Source organism: Cygnus atratus, chromosome 3, assembly GCF_013377495.2.
Source record: "Cygnus atratus isolate AKBS03 ecotype Queensland, Australia chromosome 3, CAtr_DNAZoo_HiC_assembly, whole genome shotgun sequence".
Taxonomy (NCBI): domain Eukaryota; kingdom Metazoa; phylum Chordata; class Aves; order Anseriformes; family Anatidae; genus Cygnus; species Cygnus atratus.
Window position 1 is genome coordinate 24238678 of NC_066364.1, and position 20303 is coordinate 24258980.

General features: G+C 43.2%; 1 protein-coding gene across 1 annotated transcript in view; it reads right to left on the reverse strand.

Annotated features, from left to right (window-relative positions):
• Positions 1 to 18244, reverse strand: part of CSMD1 (CUB and Sushi multiple domains 1) — a 1150797-nt gene extending 1132553 nt beyond the window's left edge. The window contains exon 1 of the mRNA XM_035542943.1: positions 18178 to 18244. Within this exon, the coding sequence (XP_035398836.1) occupies positions 18178 to 18244 (67 nt within the window). The remainder of the gene's footprint in view (positions 1 to 18177) is intronic.
• Between the last annotated feature and the right edge of the window lie 2059 nt (positions 18245 to 20303).

The following is a 20303-nucleotide window of genomic DNA, read 5'->3' on the forward strand; positions in this document are numbered from 1 at the left end:
TGCTTTTTTTTTCCCTTCTGTGTGTTATTTTACCACACGTAGTAAAAGGGAAAAAGCTACTGTTGTCAACAGAGAGCAGTAAAATTCAAAATACTTTGTTCACTATGCATTCATGGAGGTTGAGATGAGCTTTCCAGGCTGCTCTAATCCTTAGTGCAGTGGGATAGCTATCAAAAACTGTTCCAAATGCATTCCTCCACTTACTTGGAACCAAGATGCAATGTGTCATCCTGGGGGAAATGGACTTTGTGATAAATTTACACATCTGTGACCTCCAGTCTCAATTATCGTGACTTCCTGTGCCTTGAGGTGAAAACCCATGTAATGTTGAAGCTGATAAGCAATGCAATACACTGCCAGCACATCACTCCTGTATATCAGAAATCCCTGGTTGAAGTTCAAGGTCACGGGCTTGAGCTGCAGAACTTCAGTGGGCTGGGACGAAGTATTTCAGACGTATCTTCCTGTGTGGCAGCAGTTTGCCTGAATACTGCATCCATAAACAAAGGGAATGTTTTTAACATGATTAGAAAAATGGACAAAATTTGAAGAATAACAATGAAAGGCAACTACGGGACTACCTCCACAATAGATTCAAATGGCTGCAATTATGTGTGTCTCTCTCTCAGACACAAGCACACATGTATTTATACTATATTCATTACTATGGTAACTGGGATCCTTCAGACAAATACTTGGGCGTGTTACACCTAGACCTAAATTTTCATCTTCTCACTGATGATGTCAGCGGAGATGTGACAGATAACTCATTAGTCAAATGGTGCTGAAACTTTGTGCAAGATTTAAAAAAAAGTTGCCTAGGTCTTCAATAAATATGAATTGCAGGACAGAATCAAACAATCCCCCTGATAACAGCACACCTCTCTTTTGTGAGAATTCTTTGTAGCTTTTATTTGAAGGGACTAACTTGTTAAGACCTTACTCATAAAAGCTTTTGGTTATTTCCTGAAATGGGGTGCAATTAGGTATTGCAGCACCTACCTTTTAGGTGTTTCCTGGCAAATGAACCCCAGAGCAGTATTCCAGGTTGGCTACTTACAGTTCCACTTCTCACAGAATAATTGAATATTCACCAAGCAATACAGAAACCCAACTGGGAGCACAACTCTGATGTGTCGACTAATGCTCTCTATGTAAGAGGGGACCAGTTACTGTTTAGGCATTTTTTTTTAAATACGAGTTCCTTTAAAAAAGGTTTGGAAACCAAACCTTCTACCTCCAAAGGAAACTTTAACAGGAAACCTTCACAGCACCAACTGGGGAGAGCCTAGGGCAGTCACAGCTTATGCCTGAAAACTAGGATGAGACAGGCTGTAACTTTCTGAGGGAAGATGAAGCCGAATGTAGATTTTTTCACAATCTAGCTAAGTGCTCCAACTGTTAAATTACTCTCTCTACTGTGGGAAAATGAGAGGGCAGCAGTTCCTCCCCCGTGAATATCTTATGTAAGGCCAAAGTTGGCAAGTGCACTTAAAGAAAGCCTAGTAGTTTTATCCTTATGGAAGGACATCTATATTGCAGATTCCAATGACTGTTCAATAACAGTCCCATACGAACTGACAGGATGCAAACATTCTGAGAATGCAGGAATGCAATTTTGTGCTCAAAAGAAAATTTCTAATGAAAAAAAAAATAGGCGTGTGTAAATCTGGGTGCTTCTGGGGTTAAAATTAGCTGGTGAGTGGTAGTTCAGTAATTTAAGTACTAGATGTAAATACCTTCCCAATAAAGGAGACCTTGATGTTTAAATTCTTCTGTGTATTTATTTGGTGCTAAGTGTCTTCAACATCCATGAAATTAATTAGGAACTGAAGAGTTCAGCACATCTCAGATCGAGCTTTTGAATTACTGTTATATTATGTTGCATTTGAATAATCAGCAGGTTTTCATTTTCTGAAATTTTTCAGGTATATATTTCTATAATATACCTAAATATATTATATTATACCTGAATTTTTCAGGTACATATTGGTATACTTACCGAAAGTGATTCTAGGCAGAAAGAAGAAAAGACAGATATTGAACGATTATGCCACCTACCAACATAACAGTAAGCAATGTTATAGCTTATCACCAAAATCTCTTTACATAATTTCCTCTGAAGAAAAAACATTGTACTAATTCATGAAACCAACTGCACATGCCATCTGATTCTTTGATAAAAGTGATATGAGATATTCTATATGGATCTTTTTCATATGGTATAGAGTAATTCTTAAAAGTGGCAAGCTTAATATTTAAACACAGGATAGCACAAATTGTGATAATTGACCTAAACAAGCATTAAACTGTTGCGACCTAAAATGAGTTATTACTTTCTCTGGTGATTTCACCCTGATGGACAGCTGAACTGTACCACAACCACTCTCTCACTCCCCCTTCTCAAAGGAAGAGAGGGAGAAAATATGATGGAAAGGGCTCAAGGGTTGAGATAAGGACAGGGAGATCACTCACCTGTTATTGTCACGGTCAAAACAGACTCAGAATAGGAAGATTAATGCAACTTATTGCCTATTACTAACAGACTAGAGCAGTGAGAACTGAAAGCAAACTACAAACACCCCACCACCATCCAATCCACCCTCTTCTACCTCCTTCCCCTGAGCAGCGCAGGGAAATGGTGAATGGGGGTTGTGGTCAGCCCCTGACGCTTCCTCTCCACCACTCCCTCACGGTCACTCTCTGCCCCTGCTCCACGTGGGGTCCCTCCCACGGGATGCCGTCCTTCCAGAACTGAGCCTGCGGGGGCTGCCCACAGGCAGCAGCTCTTCAAGAACTGCTCCCACATGGCTCCGTACCACGGGGTCCACCCCCCAGGAGCAAACTGCTCCAGCACGGGTCCCCCACATGTGGGCGGCAGCTCCCCCTGCAGGTCCCCCTGCTCCTGTGTGGGCTCCTCTCCACAGGCTGCAGCTCCGGCCCGGGGCCTGCTCCTGCGGGGGCTCTCCATGGGCCGCAGCCTCCTCCAGGCCACATCCACCTGCTCCACTGGGGGCTCCTCCACAGGCTGCAGCGTGGAGATCTGCTCCCTGTGGGACCCATGGGCTGCAGGGGGACAGCCTGCTCCACCACGGGCCTCTCCACAGGCCGCAGGGGAACTTGTACTGTGTGCCTGGAGCACCTCCTGCCCTCCTTCTGCACTGACCTTGGGGTCTGCAGGGCTGCTTCTCACTCCTCACTCTCCCAGCTGCTGTCAAACAGCGGGGTTGTTTTTTTGTTTGTTTGTTTGTTTTTTTCCCCATTTCTTCAGTCTGCTGTCCCAGAGGCCCACCCAACGTCGCTCCCTGGCTCATACCTTTTGGAGCCGGCTGGAGCTGGCTCTGATCTGACATGGGGCAGCTGCTGGGCTCTGCTCACAGAGGCCACCCCTGCAGCCTTCCCCTACTAAAACCTTGCTAGGTAAACGCAGTATTCTTTCTAATTAAGTATGGTATCTGTCTGCAAACTTAATCTCATTTTGATCATAATCTTAAGGTATTTTTACATTTTTTCATTGTAATAAATGTTTGATTTTTTTTTTCTAACCAAGCAGAAAACACAACTAGCTTAAAAATAGTTTTGTTATGCCATGAAAAAAAGTCGTGTTCAGCAAAGAATCTTTCCCTCTTCTCACTGGAAACATAGATTGCAGTGCATCAGATACATTATATCGTCTTCAGATTTAGTCCTTTTCCACTTCTCTCTCTGAAAACCTGTGTTCTTGTCAGCTCTCAAAAGCTAAGCAATTATTTTGTTTGCACAGGCCAGGAGTAATTAATGCCTTCCTTTCCCAAATAGACTCTATCAAGAAATATTCAGAAATTTCTGCTATGAAAATTAAATAGAGCCTTTCAGAAAGAAGGAGCAAGAACAGTCATGGGAGATTTGCTAACATTAATGAGAATCTGGTTTCTTCTGTCTCATGTTACTGTTCAGAACGGTCACTTAAGCTTTTTTAAAATATATGTATTTGTGTTGCTTTATTACATGTTAGGCTTTTCTACATATGTTGCTGAGAAGAGGTGGAGGTAGAATAAAGGGGAAGGGCAGACTATGTGTAATCCATTCGGAGCCACTTTAAATGTTTGTAGGAAGGCTGCTGTACTAGAAAGCAAGGGAAACAATTCTCTTTCAGACCGTGACAAAGTTTCCGTCATGAAACTAAAACCAGAAACCTATGGACTGGAGATCACAGTATATTTTTTTTAAAACTGTGATTATCCTCTATCTAGGAGCAGAATATTCAATGTTATTTTTTAATTTTGGAAATTTGTTCTAAATACGGGTCTGGGGGTAGGAGGATGAAAATTGGTTAATTTAGAAAGATGACATGGTTTCAGGGTTCTCAGTACAATGGTCATCTTCCCAAACCTTTTCCAACAGGGATTTTGTGGTGTTTTCCAAAGACAGCCAGTCCATTGCATTACCTAGTTTCCTCAGAAATCAAATCCTCCACCAGATCCCATCATTATACTTTGTCACAACTCCCACCAGTTTTTACCAGACTTTTTACTTCTTATTGTCCTAGGAAAGAAAACATTGTCAAGGTATGACGGGGGACAACTGATAGGTCCAATGACTTGGGCTGGCTGACCACACAGGGGCAAATTATGGCATGTGTTAATGCAATATAAAGCTGCTATACAGTGTATTTTAAACTGCTGATGAGCTACTAACACACTCCATGGAAGTTGGTGTCAGTGAGAGAGCAGATCACTAATCAATTGGTTTGCTGTATTAAGTCCTTACCAGGACTTAATTTTCTAAGCATTTTCTCTTCTGTTGCTCCAGAAATCTCTCACAGGGCAAAATGTTGAACGTCATTGTCATTCAGATGGTCACAGTGTACTGTCTTTACTATTTATTGGAAAGCAAGTAATCAAAATCACTGATGAGAATAAAAAGTAGGTAATGAGATAGTGGGATAGACGGAAGTGGCTGTTTATAACAAAATACAAACTATTTTTTAAGTGCATCAGCAGCATTGAGTACAACACTATGATCATTAAAAATTATGAAAAATGCATTTGGGAATCATATATCAGTATTACTTGGAGTTAATTAACATAAGTGTCCATATGGAATTTTTAGGTGTACTTGGGAAAAGTATGTAATTTACAGATTCAAGTCACCCCTTCCTATCTATCAGACAAAGCTATATGCAGGGTGAAGCATTTCCAAAGAGCTGGAAGTGCTCAGGGAAATGAGGAGGTAGAAGCTTCAAAACAAGCAAAATGCAGTGCTTTTCCACACAGCAGGAATTAAATTGTAAAGCAGATCGTCAGAAAATGCTGTGTTATTCTGAATTATGAATAGGTTCAAGAACAGATTTGTGAAGGTTAAATTTGTTGATGGATGTTGAACATAGATGCAACCTCTGGCTAAGACTTCCCTAAACTGGCCAGAGGCTGCTAAAATATAAAGCTGTATATATATCATGTTTCCCACAAATTTTTCTGTGCATTTGCTAATGGGCATTGTCAGACACAGGATATTCTGGTCTGATGTGATGTGACACTTTTTGCATTTTTAAATACTGACACTTAAAGATTGAAACTTAACAACAACAACAACAAAATTAAAGACTGAAACTTAACCAAATTCATGGGACTTGCACAAAATCTGGGCACACTTTATGTCTCTGACTTAGTTCTTCAGGACTAAGAGTGCCCTGTATCCATGTTCAACCTCTGTGCTGGTTGCTCACAGTGCACAGGTCATCACAGATGAGACCCTGGGTGCTTTTCTCTCTGAGAATGTCGAACAGCCACTTAGAAGCATAACAAAGCCTGGGTCTCACACTACAGAATGACAGAAATAAGAAGGATAAGGTCTGCAGATGGAAATTTTTAAAGAAACAGTAAGAGGAAGCAAATGACAAATAGTATTTAATGTTGCGAATCTGCCAGTGCCAGTGCCAGTGCCAGTGCCAGTGCCAGTGCCAATATTATCAGCATGTCAGTGTAAAGCCTGTGTGCCAGCTTAGCAACTGGACTGCCATGCCTGGCGTGAAGCTGCGGTGGGCTAAATTTCAGAAGAAAAGACAGTCACTGTGACCACTAATTTCAGAAGAATTGTGAAACTTAGAAGAATTCTTTTGCTTGAATTTGGTCATGCTGGAAACAACATTCTTCAGAGTTAAGGTTCCATTCACAATGCTGTAAATGTCTGTTTCTCTTCCTCTATGTTCATACAATACTTTGTGTGATGAGGTCCTATATGCTAGGATTTACTATAAAACAAACTAACTGTGATTACAGTATACACATAATGAACACTCATTTAAGGAATAAATATAATTGTAGGTAAAATATCCTAAAAAACAATTGAGTGGAAGACAGCAAATGACAAGAGTAAGGATGGATTTAAAAAATAAATAAAATAATCCTGACTGAAATCCCCATTACATGCTGTCACACTTTTTCACATGTAACTTCTTTTTTGAGATAGCTTATCTTCCTCAGTGGTGTTATTGGAGAGTGTGTCAATGAAATACTACAACGATTTCCATCAGCTGCCCATGCTGTCCTCTGTGCTGAATGCCCATCCCTCACCTGACACAGTCACTGTCACCACCGTAGCTTATTTCCTCACAGTGGGCAGTACATTATGTTTCCAGTGGCAAAGAGTAGTTTCTTTTTTAATTGATTTTTTCCCCCCAGGGGACATGATCCCCATGGACATCGCTCTTTTTGGGTAGTACGTAGACAACAGCAGTGTCACTGAGTAGCTCTGCGAAGCAGGCTGCTGTTGAGACTGTCGCACAAAATGCTTCTGCTTAGCAAAACTATCTGAATGTACCAGTGCTGTGTGACAAAGCACATTCAAAACATTTGCACAAACCTATCCATCCTGCAAATACGGTCTACAGAGAGAGACATGATAATACGAAATGGAGTTTGGTGCCTATCCTAAAGCGCTAAAACTGGGGAGACTTTTTTCCACCAGGGCTGTAAAGTACTGCATCACCCCTTACGAATGATCTGCTTCTTAGAAAGGTAAATGGAGCCCCAAAGAACTGCAATTAGTTACCATCAATTTGGGATGAGCGTAAAAATGATGAATACTCGCATAGGTAATAAAGTGGAGGTGAAACTGATTGTTTTTAATTTGGGGCCAGCACAACAGCCTCCATTAACCAATATAGCCAATAGTCTATGAGTTGGCTTCACTCCAAAATTTGATTTGGTGCTGCTTTTAATGTTTGCTCTGCAATCACAAACATTTTGTTCCTGGGTACATCAGATCCAGGTGGCTTTTTAAATACAGAAATGCTTAAGTACAACAGTTTTAAAGAAAAACAAACCACAACTTCCCTTTAGGAAGACTCGATTACAACAACAAAACAAACAAACAAACAAAAATGACTCTAGACTTAGAAACTTTATTTAATTCAGATACTACTTGGAAGATAACAGAAGTTGTACACTGCTGTACACATATATACAGTGTACACTGCTGTATATCAATTCTTTTTCACGGCACCACATTACCTTCAGATTATGGTGATTCTCAAGTATAAAATTAAGTACAGAACAAATTCCTTCAGGTTCAGAAGTGATGAGATCTGCAGTTGTCTCTTAAGCCAGTGGGAACTTCAGATGCTTGGCACTCATGAAAATAAAGTGAAAATAAAATAAAAATAAAGATATCTTCAAATCTAGATGCTTGACAATAAACACTACCTTCTGCTCCCTTTCCAGTTCCCTTGAAATTTACCTGCAACTTGTTTTGCAGGTGAAATGAGCTCAGACAGGTGCTTTTATGGTTACATATGTACATGTTCTTTTATTCAACAAATGGATCTCTTCTTCCATCAGATATTTTGGAAGAAGAGGATTGCTTTTCATGATGAATGGGTATGATGTGATGTATCGTAAGTATATGCCATCCGGAAGTCTGTTTCTTTAACAAATATTCATATAAGTAAGTACCACTTTACTTTAACACTGAGGGTACACTGAGATGCATTACCAGTAAAATACAGTGATAAAGCCAATAAGGAAATAAGACAGAAATAAAGATTTCTTTATACCATGAACTCTTGAGGTCCCATCTTATAGTCCTTATTCAGTGAACTCCCTCTCTGAATGCAAGGGGATAGAAAGACTTGGAAAAAAACAACCATGTTTGAAATTATTGTGGTCCAAATTAGCTTGACAATAAAATGGCTTGTACTTTAAAGAGGATGCATGAAGCTAACTAAATGGAGACCCTATCTCACCTTATCTGGTATACAGAAATTAAAGACCTAGATATACAATTCCTAGCAAAGGGAACTTGGATTTATGGACACAATGAGAATCAACACTAAAACAAACAATTAAGCATTTCTGTTTAAAAAGAACTAATGATTTGGTTATATATATATATAAAAAAAAAAAGAAAGAAAAAGAGGAAAACTGAATTCACTTTGACAAAAACAGCTCTCAATTTTCCTTCTAATGTGATATGACTCATCTCAAAGCCATTGCAAAAGCAGTAAACAAACTACACCAACTCAGTAGCCATCATCTGCCATGAATCTTTTAAAAAGAAAACTATTACTGAGCTACTTTTCTTGTCTTATATACAGAGAAACTTATTTTCCCAGTGGAAACAGCACTTCACTTTATCTTCATTTCTTTTACCATGTTTCCCTTACTGCTAACATCAACCTATGAAATACCTCTGTAAGACAATAATTTATTTCCATGAGAAGCAAATTAAAGTAATTTGGACTAGTTTTACATATTTTCAAAACAATTTATTTCTTGTGAAATAAATCAAAAGGTGAAAGTTTGATTAGTAATATATTTTTTGTGGCAAGTATCTTTGATAGCATTTTAGGTATGTGGCCTGTTGATTCTGTTCCTCATTCATTGAACTAATTTTATAATTGGAACTGTAAAAGAAATAAAATGATTAGTCCTTCTTTGTTCTATAATCCCTCTATAATCTAATTTTTCAAAATAGCTGCAAGATAATATATTGTCATGAAGCTCAAAATGACAACTATAAGCTGGCTTCTCCACTCTTCATTATCTGTTATTGTTTCTATGATGACTATTTATTATTATCACATAGCTAATAAATGAAAAATAAATCACTCAATAATGCATCTGAAGTAAGCTTCTCTACTGGTGTAAATCAACTGAGATCCATGGAGAGGATTTCATGATGTTATATTTTTTACAATAGTTCCTGTTTGCAGATTTTCAAATCCTTTGGGTCAGGCCCTTCACTGTGCTAAATGATATTAAACTAAAAAAAAATATAAAATAAAATAAAAAAGAGCAACTTCATTTTCCAAAATATTCCCTGATTCATTGCTTTAAAGAAATGACTTCAGAGCTTCTCAAGAGTTGACAGGGAAAATCTAAATTGTCATGGCAACATGAGTTGAAGAAATCCTTCTTTGCTGTTTGCATAGATCATCTCCATGCTATCAGTCTGTTTACTAAATGTTGCTAAAGAAAGCAGTTAAAGGTTAATCTCTCCTCAGAAACAAATAAATTATATAACCACTGAAAACCTATATCTCACTGAGTGAGATATACTTCAGCTAGGTCAAAAATTCTGAGACAACATGTATCTTCACTGTAAATGATGTTTCTGTGTTTATTTGCATAACATTTCATATTAATAATAACAACGACGAGCTCAATTTCTTTGTATTCCCGTTATTATTAGATTTGTTCTAGCATCCATATTTTAATATAAGTTCTCTCTTTGATGTATGGTTATAACAAAAGCTAGACTCAAAGACCATTATGTTTAATAAATTTTGTGTGTGCATGTGTGCTTATGAGCATATGTGCACGCATGCGTGCGTGTGTGTGAGTTCCCCTGCCTTTGGATCAGGTCACGCATGGGCACCCCAAACTGTCCAACTGAGAACTAGATCACAACCAGTTCTGCATAGCAGAATGCTTTATCTCTACAGACTGTCAGATCTGTTTCAAATTAACAACCTTATGTACCTGGAAAAAAAGAAAAAAAAAAAAAAAAGAAAATTTCAGCATTAACATGTATTATAAATAAATACCATGATAAAGCTTCCCCTATAAAGGTTTCATATGTAAACAATGTATAAATGGCTGAGTACAGCCCACGATCAAAATGGTACTACTGCTGCCACTGTTGACTTCTTAAAATCTATTAGCACTACATTCTTCAGCATGAGAGACACTGCAAACAATGGGTCAAGGTGTGTGCTGAGGATATTTACACGCTAAGATAAAGAAAATCAATTTAATTTCTCAAGAGGAATGTCTACAAATATAGAGGGTCACAGACTGTGATATTAACAAATGCTTGATTGTACCGAGGTTCTAAAAGTGAAAAATAAAACGGTTTTTCCCCCCACAAAATGATTGGTATGACTCAATCCATGTATTATAAGAAACATCAGCAGGATACCAATACAGAATCTGGCTGCTGGGGCAAGGCTAAAATAGTGTACTTAGTCACTTGGAAGCTGTCGGATTCTGCACTGATATCCCACAGATATTAGTGAGAATAGAGTGATTTGTCATGACCATTTGTTTCATGACCAGAAGCATGTAAAATTAGTCTAAAAATAAGTTAAACTCTTCGCATTTATTTTAATTTTATTAAAATGTCCCCTTCAAAAACTTCACCGTTATGCAAGAATCTCTACAATCAGGACAAATAAAAAGAGAAACAATGGGTCAAAATGATCCTATTTGCTGCTTGTTTTCTTACGTAATGCCATTAAAAGCATCACTCTTCCCTGTTTTCTTGTTGTCACTGTCACCTGCACTCTTTTTCTAAAGTACAGTACAACTCAGGTTCCCCAAACTCACACATATTTCTGCAATATCTGGCGGCTTGCTCCCTGGCAAAATGACTGCTATGTTGCCTGCACCTCCAACTGTGCTGTATGCTGTTGGGTCGGTATGGATCCCAAATTCCTTGGCATCTACTTTATATGCACCATGAGATCAGAGTGAGCCCTGGTGCACTCCTAAAAGGCAACTTCTACCTCAAGAACAGTGCTCAAAGGCAAACCTAAGTTCTCTTTCACATATTTTTGGATACACTATGCAGAGAGAATCAATCTCCCTGACCCGTTTCAACAACAGACATTGCAAGCACAGTGAAGGTGCTTTTAAACCTAAGCTATTGCTGGACCACTATATAAAAAATAAAACACCTTGTTTGTGGTGCCAGCCTCTTTAGGCACTGCACATTGCTGGTGTTTCAGCAGCAGTGTAGGCAAAAATAGTTTGAATGTTCGTGTTCTCTTAGTTTTTGTATGTGAACTCGATATTGTGAGTAACACAAGTCAAAGGAAGAAAATAATGATTTATGAAGTATTATACCTTGGCTACATTTGATCTGAAAATCATAGGATGAGGAAAAGATGTATCTCTAGCCCCAGATTTGCTTTCTGACAAATGTCAAAAGCCTGGTGGAAACAACCGAACTGTAAGAACATTTCAATAAAGGAATTGAATCTAGGTGTTGAAATAGCTGTCTATATTAAAAACAAGGAAAACTTTCAGAAAAGAAATAAGAAATATTTCATGTTTTGCAAAAATTGCATTGAAAAGTTATCACCTTGAAACTTAGAATAGGGCATGAAGCAGGTGCTGCAAAAGGTAATGTTAAAACACTGACAATATTTTATGCAAGTTTGCAAAACAAACACTGCACACATAGTTTTATTCATTATTATTTATTCAGTCCTCTGTCAGATGCACTGCTGCAAACATTTCTTTTGGAAAGCCACTGTACAATGGAGACATGAATAGGGAACATGATTCTGTATTTCAGTATCCATGGGATACTGTAGGAAAGACATAGAACATCCAAGGACTAAAATGATACTGTGTTTCTGTGTATATCATCCTTCATAATTTCTTTAAGGAAAAGGGGAAAAATTGAAGAGAAAAAAAAAAAAGGAAGCAAGGCAGAGGTCACATAAAGCCATACTTTGAAATACAAATAATTGTTTAAAAACAAATTACTTCTTTAAGTAAATAAACCCTTCAATATTATCAGGGGTGATTGCTTGGATTCATATATTCCTGTCACCCCTCCCCCCCCTTTTTTTTTTTGGTGTTTCATGGATTTTCATGGATTCTCTGTCAGAAGTGCTTGGTCACAAGAAATCATTAAACAGGATCTGGATCCACTATTCTGCTACAGTATCTACTGTGTTTGCCTTATTCAGATTAGCAATATTTTCACAAGTGAACAATTCAGATACTGCCAAAGTCAATAGAAATTTCAGTTTCAACTGCAGCAGAATAGGGCCACACAACTGTGCATAGTTACATTTTCCTTGACACTGATGACAAAAAATTAAACTGAAAGAGGAGGAATCACTATTTCAGAACATGCATTAATGTATTGTTAAAATGCAGAATCTAAAATTATAAAGCTGTAGCAAACTGTGATTAATTGTTATATTGGAAATTAGAACATTGCTAAATTGCAAGGAATTGTGAATTCTTTTTTTTTTTTTGCTTATCTTTTGCTAAAAGCAAATCATTGATAATATTCTGATTAATCAAGAGGAATTCTGGTTAATCATAAGCAATATAACAGTGATTAAATCTTGTTCTGCTCTTTTAACTGAATATGCCCAACAGGTAAAAATGGCAAGAAACTGTTGTCATTCTCCCTCTCTCTCCCTCTCTCTCTCTCTCTCTCTCTTTTTAATGAGTAAGAAATGCAGAAAAAATGTTTGTCTCCTAGCAAGTAATGCTTGTTAGTGGCAATAAGATGCAGTATTACTCTTGTAAGAGTTTTCAGTGCATGCGTGCTTCCATTTACCGTTCAATTACTAAATGCAGGCAACTGATGAATGTTGCCTTTGTGTGTCAATATAACACTAGCAATAATCCAAGTAATTTGTTTAAGCAGTTATTCTATGGAGAAATGCTGATAACAAATATAGTGCAGATTTTCTCGAATGCAATAGAAATATCATATAGTTGAATGAAATCTTTCATCTAGCCAGAATAAAGATGTGTGAGGACAAAGTAAGATCTCGCAGCTTTCCTCAGGCATTAATGGCATTTTTTCTCAATTTCAAAAGTTACTGGCTGATAAAAATGGTTTAAAGGAAACTGCATCTGACGTAGAAAAGTAAAGTAAAAGAAACTGATTCATACCCATTAGGAGAATTTCCATATGATTCTCATCCTTCTGCTCACTGCAGAAATTGGAAGAACATCCAATTTAGCTCATTCGAATCTCCTAATTTTGCAATCACATGGATAACTAGAGACTAGCTTCTTATTTGGGAACCCTGACTGAAATCCAGTTGTATAGTCGAATTTCAGAAGAAATCATGGCAAATACTTATGCTATTGATTCACTGCTAGAGTTAAATCAGCAATTCCCCTTTCGACACTGCAACCCCTGGTGGTTACAGGGAACCCAGCACCATACTGCGGTAGATCTTACACCTACAGCTGTTTACTTGCACAACAATGCTATCATGTTCAGAGAGACATGATGGCTCAATACAGATTTGAGCAAAATGAATTAAATCGTATCTTTAATGTCATTGGAGGCATTATACAGCCACATTATTAAGCAGTTACTTCTCCGAGGAAAGGTTGCAAGAGGAAGTTTAATGTGACAGCATATGGATGACATGGCTTCAAGAAGTTGAAATCAGTGGTCCCTACCTTTTTTCAGCCTTTCTAGGGTGCATGGTAAATATTGGATGCATTGTTTTCTGTTTAAAATATTCACAGATAAGCATAAGTTTCAGATTGTTTCTAATTCAGTGAGGCCAAGTTTTAATGGCTGTAAATAGTACTGGGGCTGAAGACCTGTAGATGTCTTTTAAAAACTTGCATACATCAATGCATATGTAATGATACAATTATATAATGAGTAATAAAGAGATGAAGAGCTAGATTCCATGTTTGCATAGAAAAAGAATTCTGCAGGGAAAAAAAAAAATTCAAATCCACTCGCTCCCACCCCCCCACCCCCCGAAAAAAAAAAAAAAAAAAGCCTGATCAAAATCTTGCATGTCTCTGTAGAGGGTCATGGGAATTACAGTAAGTAAAATAAACAAACAGGACATAATCCACATAATGTTTCCCATATCTATAGATCGCAGAAGATGCTGACCTGTCCTCACAGATTTTGCTACATCCTGAAGTTCATGTGTGCTCATGCCTGCATGTCCTTGTAGGCTGTCACCAACTCCTCACACCAATATCCTGCTCCACTCACAGAGAAACTGGGAACCTTGGTACTGGCTGGTGGTGGCAATTCAAATCTCATTGGTGGCTTCAAAGGTATGGAGTGATTGTTAGGGGAATCTTTGTTGAACTGCTATGTTCTGCACCATATTATATTCAGTTTTTGCATACTTCCTATACGGAGTTAAGAACATTATAGACATATCTTAATGCAAAATCAGGTAAGATGCAAATTACCAAAAAGTAAGTAATTTTTAACTTTAGAATATTATAGCTTAATCATGTGGTCAGAGCTGGCTATTCTGTTTTCTGTCCTTCCATGGCCATTTCCCCATTGGTCTGGAGGTGGGGTGCGGAATGCATCCACAAAACACTTTGTTTTGCAGCTGGGTATCCAACACCTGGCTCTGCTGTTCTTTAAAAGATTTTTTTTTTTCTTTCTTCTTCTTTTTTTTTTTCAGCTCATTTTCCCTAGAATTGCTTTAGCCTTCTCTGGAAGAGAATGGAGCCTCTCTAGAGAGACCAGCTTCACAGTTTGAGAAACACTGCTATGGAGAGAGAGAAAATACATGACTGTAAAAGAGAGAAACATTCACAGTTCAACAAGAGTAGGCCTTAAACATAGTGGGAACTTTGTATGATGTAGTCACAGCAATTATTTTGACAAAGTGATAACAGCAAACAGAAGGTGCATAAAATGTTTTGGTTTTTATTTCTAAAAAACAACAATAACAAAAAAAAGCAAACAAAAAAACTCAAAACAACAAAATGCTCAGCTATAGATGAAGGAGTCCTTTCACTGCCTGGATTTGATTTAAGAACAGGAATGTGTTCCCTTTGCTATTTCCATTAAACTGAATAATACCTCTGAAGTTGTACCATAAAAAAAAAAAAAAGCCTGCTTATGCCCCCCCCCCCCCTTTTTTTTTTTTTTTTAGGCAATTAGGTGACAATGAAGGTGTTATATCTGGCTATCTTAAAAAGTCCAGGAGATGATCTTCAAAACACATACTGGGATGATTTAAAGAATTACGCAATTTGTATTTTTACACTGGAAATAGATTGTCCACAGATCTCAGATCACAGCAGAAAGACATTTCCATCTTTTATCTTGAATTCTAGTCTGATTTTGGATTAAATCTACCATTTCTTCTCTAGCAGTTTTTTTTTTAATCAAAAAAAAAAAAAAAGCAGAGGTGTTTCAAGTAAATCAAGATGTTTTTATGTTTGCTTTTGTGAGGATATAGCCTATTAGAATTAGCAAATGGCTCTATAAACATGCCCATCTTAACATGCAGACCTGAGCATGGTGCTGCCTGCCTTGTTGAGGCATAATTGCTCTGATGGGGTAGTTTGTGGGCAAGTGGTTCCTTCGAAGGACTGCGTGCTAATTCTCCTTGATGTTTAAAGCACAGTAGACAGGGAAGGTTCTCCCAAATGTTTTCCAGAATACTCAGATGCCTCAGTCAGATGAAACGAGTCCAAAGAAATGTACAGAGCTGCACCTCAAGTCTACCACAAGGAAAGATGACATATGTTCATTTTAGTCCTTTCTTTTTTCCTTTAAAAGTTACAGACAATTGCACAGCCACAGAGGGCTTGCATTTTCTTTCATAATGAGCAACAATGTGAAATTCAGCCCACCTCTTCTTTACTGAAAGATAAGGGAAAGCGTGTGGCAACACCTCGAGAAATTCAAAGTTTTGTTGTTGTTGTTATTGTGTTTTTTTAAAATCGTAATAAGCCCACACAAACTCAAAACGATGTGAATTCCTGTCACAGTGACTACCAAATGACTTGATTACCAAGGGGCAGGTAAAACGAAGAGTTCTGGGGATATATTAATTAAAATTGTACGTGCTCCTGAAAGCCCATGCTCTCCAAGTTACTAAGGAAGGAGTTCTTTCACTCTCAAAACTACAAATGTAATTTCAGCCTCAGGATTACATTTGACTAAATATAGATACCTGTGCTCAATTGCCCGGGAAGGTAAATGGGAAAGAATTATGTCAAATGTCCCCGCTGGTTCCCCCTTCTACCTGTTGTTTGACTTCAATATTAAGTCAGTTTGTAGCCTTTAAGTAGGTGTGTTGCTGCTCCACATTAAGCGAGGTATAATTACATTCTGCAGAGCAGCATCAGAGGCAGTGCCCGAGTGTTCCTGGCAAAGCCTTTGTATGTAAGCAAAACACGTCGGATCTCCGCTGAATAACCATGATCCAGCCTCCAGCTTTTCATATGTGCTGTCAGCCATGAAAAGAAAACACTTAAATGTCAAATGACAGAACCAGCCACAGTGTATTTAACAAATGAGCCGCGGGTGTCGGCCCGCCCCGGGAGCCGGCGGGGCCGGGGGGCGGCCGGGTGCAGCTCCGGGGGGGGTCGGGGGGGTCGGAGGAAGGCAGCGGGGCGGGTGCTGGAAGTTTGGGCAGGGCGAGGACACCGGGCAGCATCCCTCCGTTGGGAGGAGAGGGGATGCGGGTTGCTCAGAGAAGGGGAGCTGGGCTGTGCCGGGCTGAGCTGAGCAGAGCTGAGCCGAGCCGAACCGAGCCGGGCAGAGCCGAGCTGAGCCCCCCCGCGACCACAGCAGGGCCGGGGGCAGCCGAGCGGCGCTGCCTGGCCAAGCGAGGCAGCGCCAGGATTTGGGCAGAGGCGCGGTGCGGAGCCGCAGCAGCTTCCCCGGACCGGGCACAGCTCCCGGCCGGCTGCCGGCAGCCCGGGCCGGCCTTCCACCGCCTCTCCCTGCGGATCCCGGCTGCCAAAAAGGGGGGGCACCCCGCAGCGCTGGCCTCCCGGGAGCCCGGCCCCGGGGAGGGGGGGGAAAGGGGCTCCGGCAGCCTCGCCCCGCAGCCCGGGCCGCGGTGGGCTCGCCCCCCTCCCCTCCCGCATCCTCCTCCCCTCCCTCCCCCCTGCAGAGGGCGAGTGAAATAATATTATTATTTTTTTTTTTAAATGAGAAAAATAAAATGGTGGGAGCGATGCAAAGCGCCTTGGAAGGGTTAAAGGAGCCTCGCACAGCACAGACCGCAAGGGGACCCGTCCTCCTGGAGGCAGGCAGGAACAGCCGGGAGCGTGGTGGGAGAGGGAAGAGGCTGTAACGGGGACAGGTGCTCGGCTGCGAGCAGCCTCCCTCCCTCCCAGCCTCCTTCCATCCCTGCCTCTCTCCTTCCCTCCCTCGCTCCTGCACACACGCACTCGCATCCCTCTCCCAGCACGAAAAAAGCACGGGGCTAACGAGAGGCAAAGTGAATAATGGGCAAGTTGTTGTCTCCAGCGACGAGGCAAGTGATGGGGCTGAGGCCAGCACCGAAGTTGTGTAACCCAATTCTCCACCGTCACCCCCCTCGTTTCTCCTCCCTCCCACCCCATTGATTTTAAGGAGAAACCCAGCCGGGGGTGGGAGACGCTCCCCACCTCACCGAGCAGCGAGGAGCCCCCATCCCTCGGGCACGGAGAGGGGGACCCCGGCCCCCCGCATCCCCACCTCCCCGCCACTCGCGGGGTGCGGAGCCGGCCGAAGGCAGGCGGGGGCGGCTCTCGGCGGCCACCCACTCCCCCCGAGCACGGCGAAGGCAGGGGAGGCGGGGAGAGCCAAACTTGCCAGCCCGGGGACTGTCCCTCGCACGGCAGCGAGTGCCGTTGGTGCATGTGCGGAGAGCGAAGTGTTCCCAAACTCCGGCGCTGCCCGGGGGGGGCTGGATGCGCTGCCCAGGGCGGGCTGGGTGCTCGAGGCTCCCCCGCCGGCACCGCGGCAGCCGCTGCCCGACTCCCGGGTCCGGTGCCCCCCGCGGGAGGTGGCGGCCGGGAACCGAGCCCTCGGGGAGCACCGGCGGACACGGGGAGACGGAGGGAGGGAGGCAGGGAGATGGGAGCCCGGCTCGGGGAGCCTTGGGGGCGAGAGGGCAGAGCCCATGCGAGCGGTTAGCGGGGGGAATCCGTGCCGTAACCACAGCCCGCGCGGATCCGGTGTAGACCCTAATGCAAGAAACCCCAATCTTACCCTGAGCTGCAGTGAGGAGCCCCGCGCAGAAAACCAGCAGAGACTTGAATTTCCTCCACGCAGTCATGTCCGCAGTTATTCCACACACACACACACTCACACCAAAACCCCCGGCGGCTCTTGTCGGCTGCGCCCTCGTCCTCCGAGCGGCGGCGGGGCTGAGGACAGCGCCAAATCCCCCCGGCGGGGCGATGAGAGGCGGAGAGGAGCGCTCCGGGTCCCGAGCGCCGCGCAGCGCCCGACGCCTCCTGCAGGACTGCGCGGGCGGCTGGCTCCGCTCCGCTCCCAGCATCAGTCCCGCTCCGCGCCGGGGCTGAGCCGCTCCGCACCCGCGGAGCCCCGGCGCCGCCGGCCGGCCGCCCGGGGGACGGGAGGCTTGGGGAGGAGGCGCGGCGGGCGGCGCGGCATCCACGGCCGCCGGAGGGGAGAGCCGGGCGAGCGGCGGCGGGAGAGGGCTGCGGGGAGTGCGAGGAAGAGGAGGAGGAGGAGGAGGAGGAGGGGAGAGGGAGGGATCGAGGCGAGAGCGGCGCAGGCAGCGCAGCGGAGAGCCTGCCAGCCACACGAGAAGCAGCAGCAGCAGCCGCCGCCGCCGGACTCAACCATCACTTCCCACCGAGAGGGGAAGGGGACGGCGCTGCGCAGCCGAGCCCGCAGCCGCCTCGCACCGCCGGCCAGCCCCCACGGACCCCCCCGGGGGCTGCCGCCGCCTCCCCCGCTCGCCCCGGCCACGGCCCCGCACGGGCACGGGCACCGCAGGGCTCCCGGGTGGCTGCCGATGCTCGCCCCCAGAGAGCCCCCCGGAGGGATGAAGGAGCCCCCAGGGGAATGAAGGAGCCCCCAGGGGAATGAAGGAGCCCCCCGAGTCCCCGCCGCTGCCCAGGTGTCCCTCGTCCCCCGCCCGCAGCCACCCCCGGGCGGGTTTGCAGGTGCTGCGTGCAGGAATCCCCAGCCAGCGCGACTCCCCGGGTGGGAGGAAGGCTGCCGGGTCCCCAGCGTGCCCCACTGGGTGCCTCTGAGCTGCTCCCCAGAGCGAGCTGCTCTTCCCAAGGGGAAGGAGAGGAGCCAGCATCTCCTGGAGGAATGCTCTTTGTCGTTCCGTTGCCATTCCCTGTGGTTCCTGTTGCCAAGAGGAATTTCTGCCATTAACTAACCTTTCAAAAAAAAAAAAACCACCACCAAAATCCCCCAAAAACACCCCCGTGCATGGCAGCATGCAGACGGAGGCTTCCCCAGCATCACCCCAAACCCATGAGCATTGCTTGCTTGTGCCCAGGGGAAAGGAGCCGGTGGCCCGGAGCTGGCCTGTCACAGCACCCACGGCTCTGGCAGGTGCTGCCCTTTGCCAACAGCAGTTTCTGTGCCAGGCCTGCCTGCAAAAAGCCAAAAATGCACCCAAATCTGGCTTGTGACCCATCAAGGATTGCAAAGCTTACCACCAGCACCACTGCGCACTGGGCCTAACTACATAATTAATGCTTACCTATACCCGTAATTAATATACAAAGGCTCATAGGAAGGGAGGAAACGCAAACACCTTTGGAAAGGTAGTTTCAAGGTTGTAATTATTCAGTTATGATGAGTTTTTCTTTCGTGGTGAAATATGCAAAGTTGTTTTCTCATTGTAAGTTGCAAGAAGGTGGTGAATGGGCACTGAACGAGGTAGGCTGACTTTGTAATAGGCTTGTATTTATGTATAAATGTTGCGGTTCTCAGTCAAAAAAAAAAAAAAACCTCCGGGGCCAGGCAAACTGCCGAGAAAGACGTGGCATTGCTGCCATCTCGTGGCGAGCTTTTCCTCCCTGACGCTTTTCGTCTTCCGTGCCTTCCCTGCCTTTTCCCACTGCTCTTCCCCTTAGGTCCCCAACCGAGGGCACTTCCGAGCCCGACCAGAACACTTGCAGAGGAGGGATTTGGCCTTACTTCTCATCCCCGTCTTAAAAACGCCTCGGGGACTCACCTTTGGGTTCGTGAAAGTAAGGAGATGCTTATACCTGTTAGTACCAGACATTACAGGGCTAAGACACTGTGCAGAATTCCCCCCAGTGCTGCCCAGGCTCCCCATGTACACCCCCCATTTACTCCTTAGTCCTGATGACTCTGAGGAAGACAGAATCGGTCACTAAGCT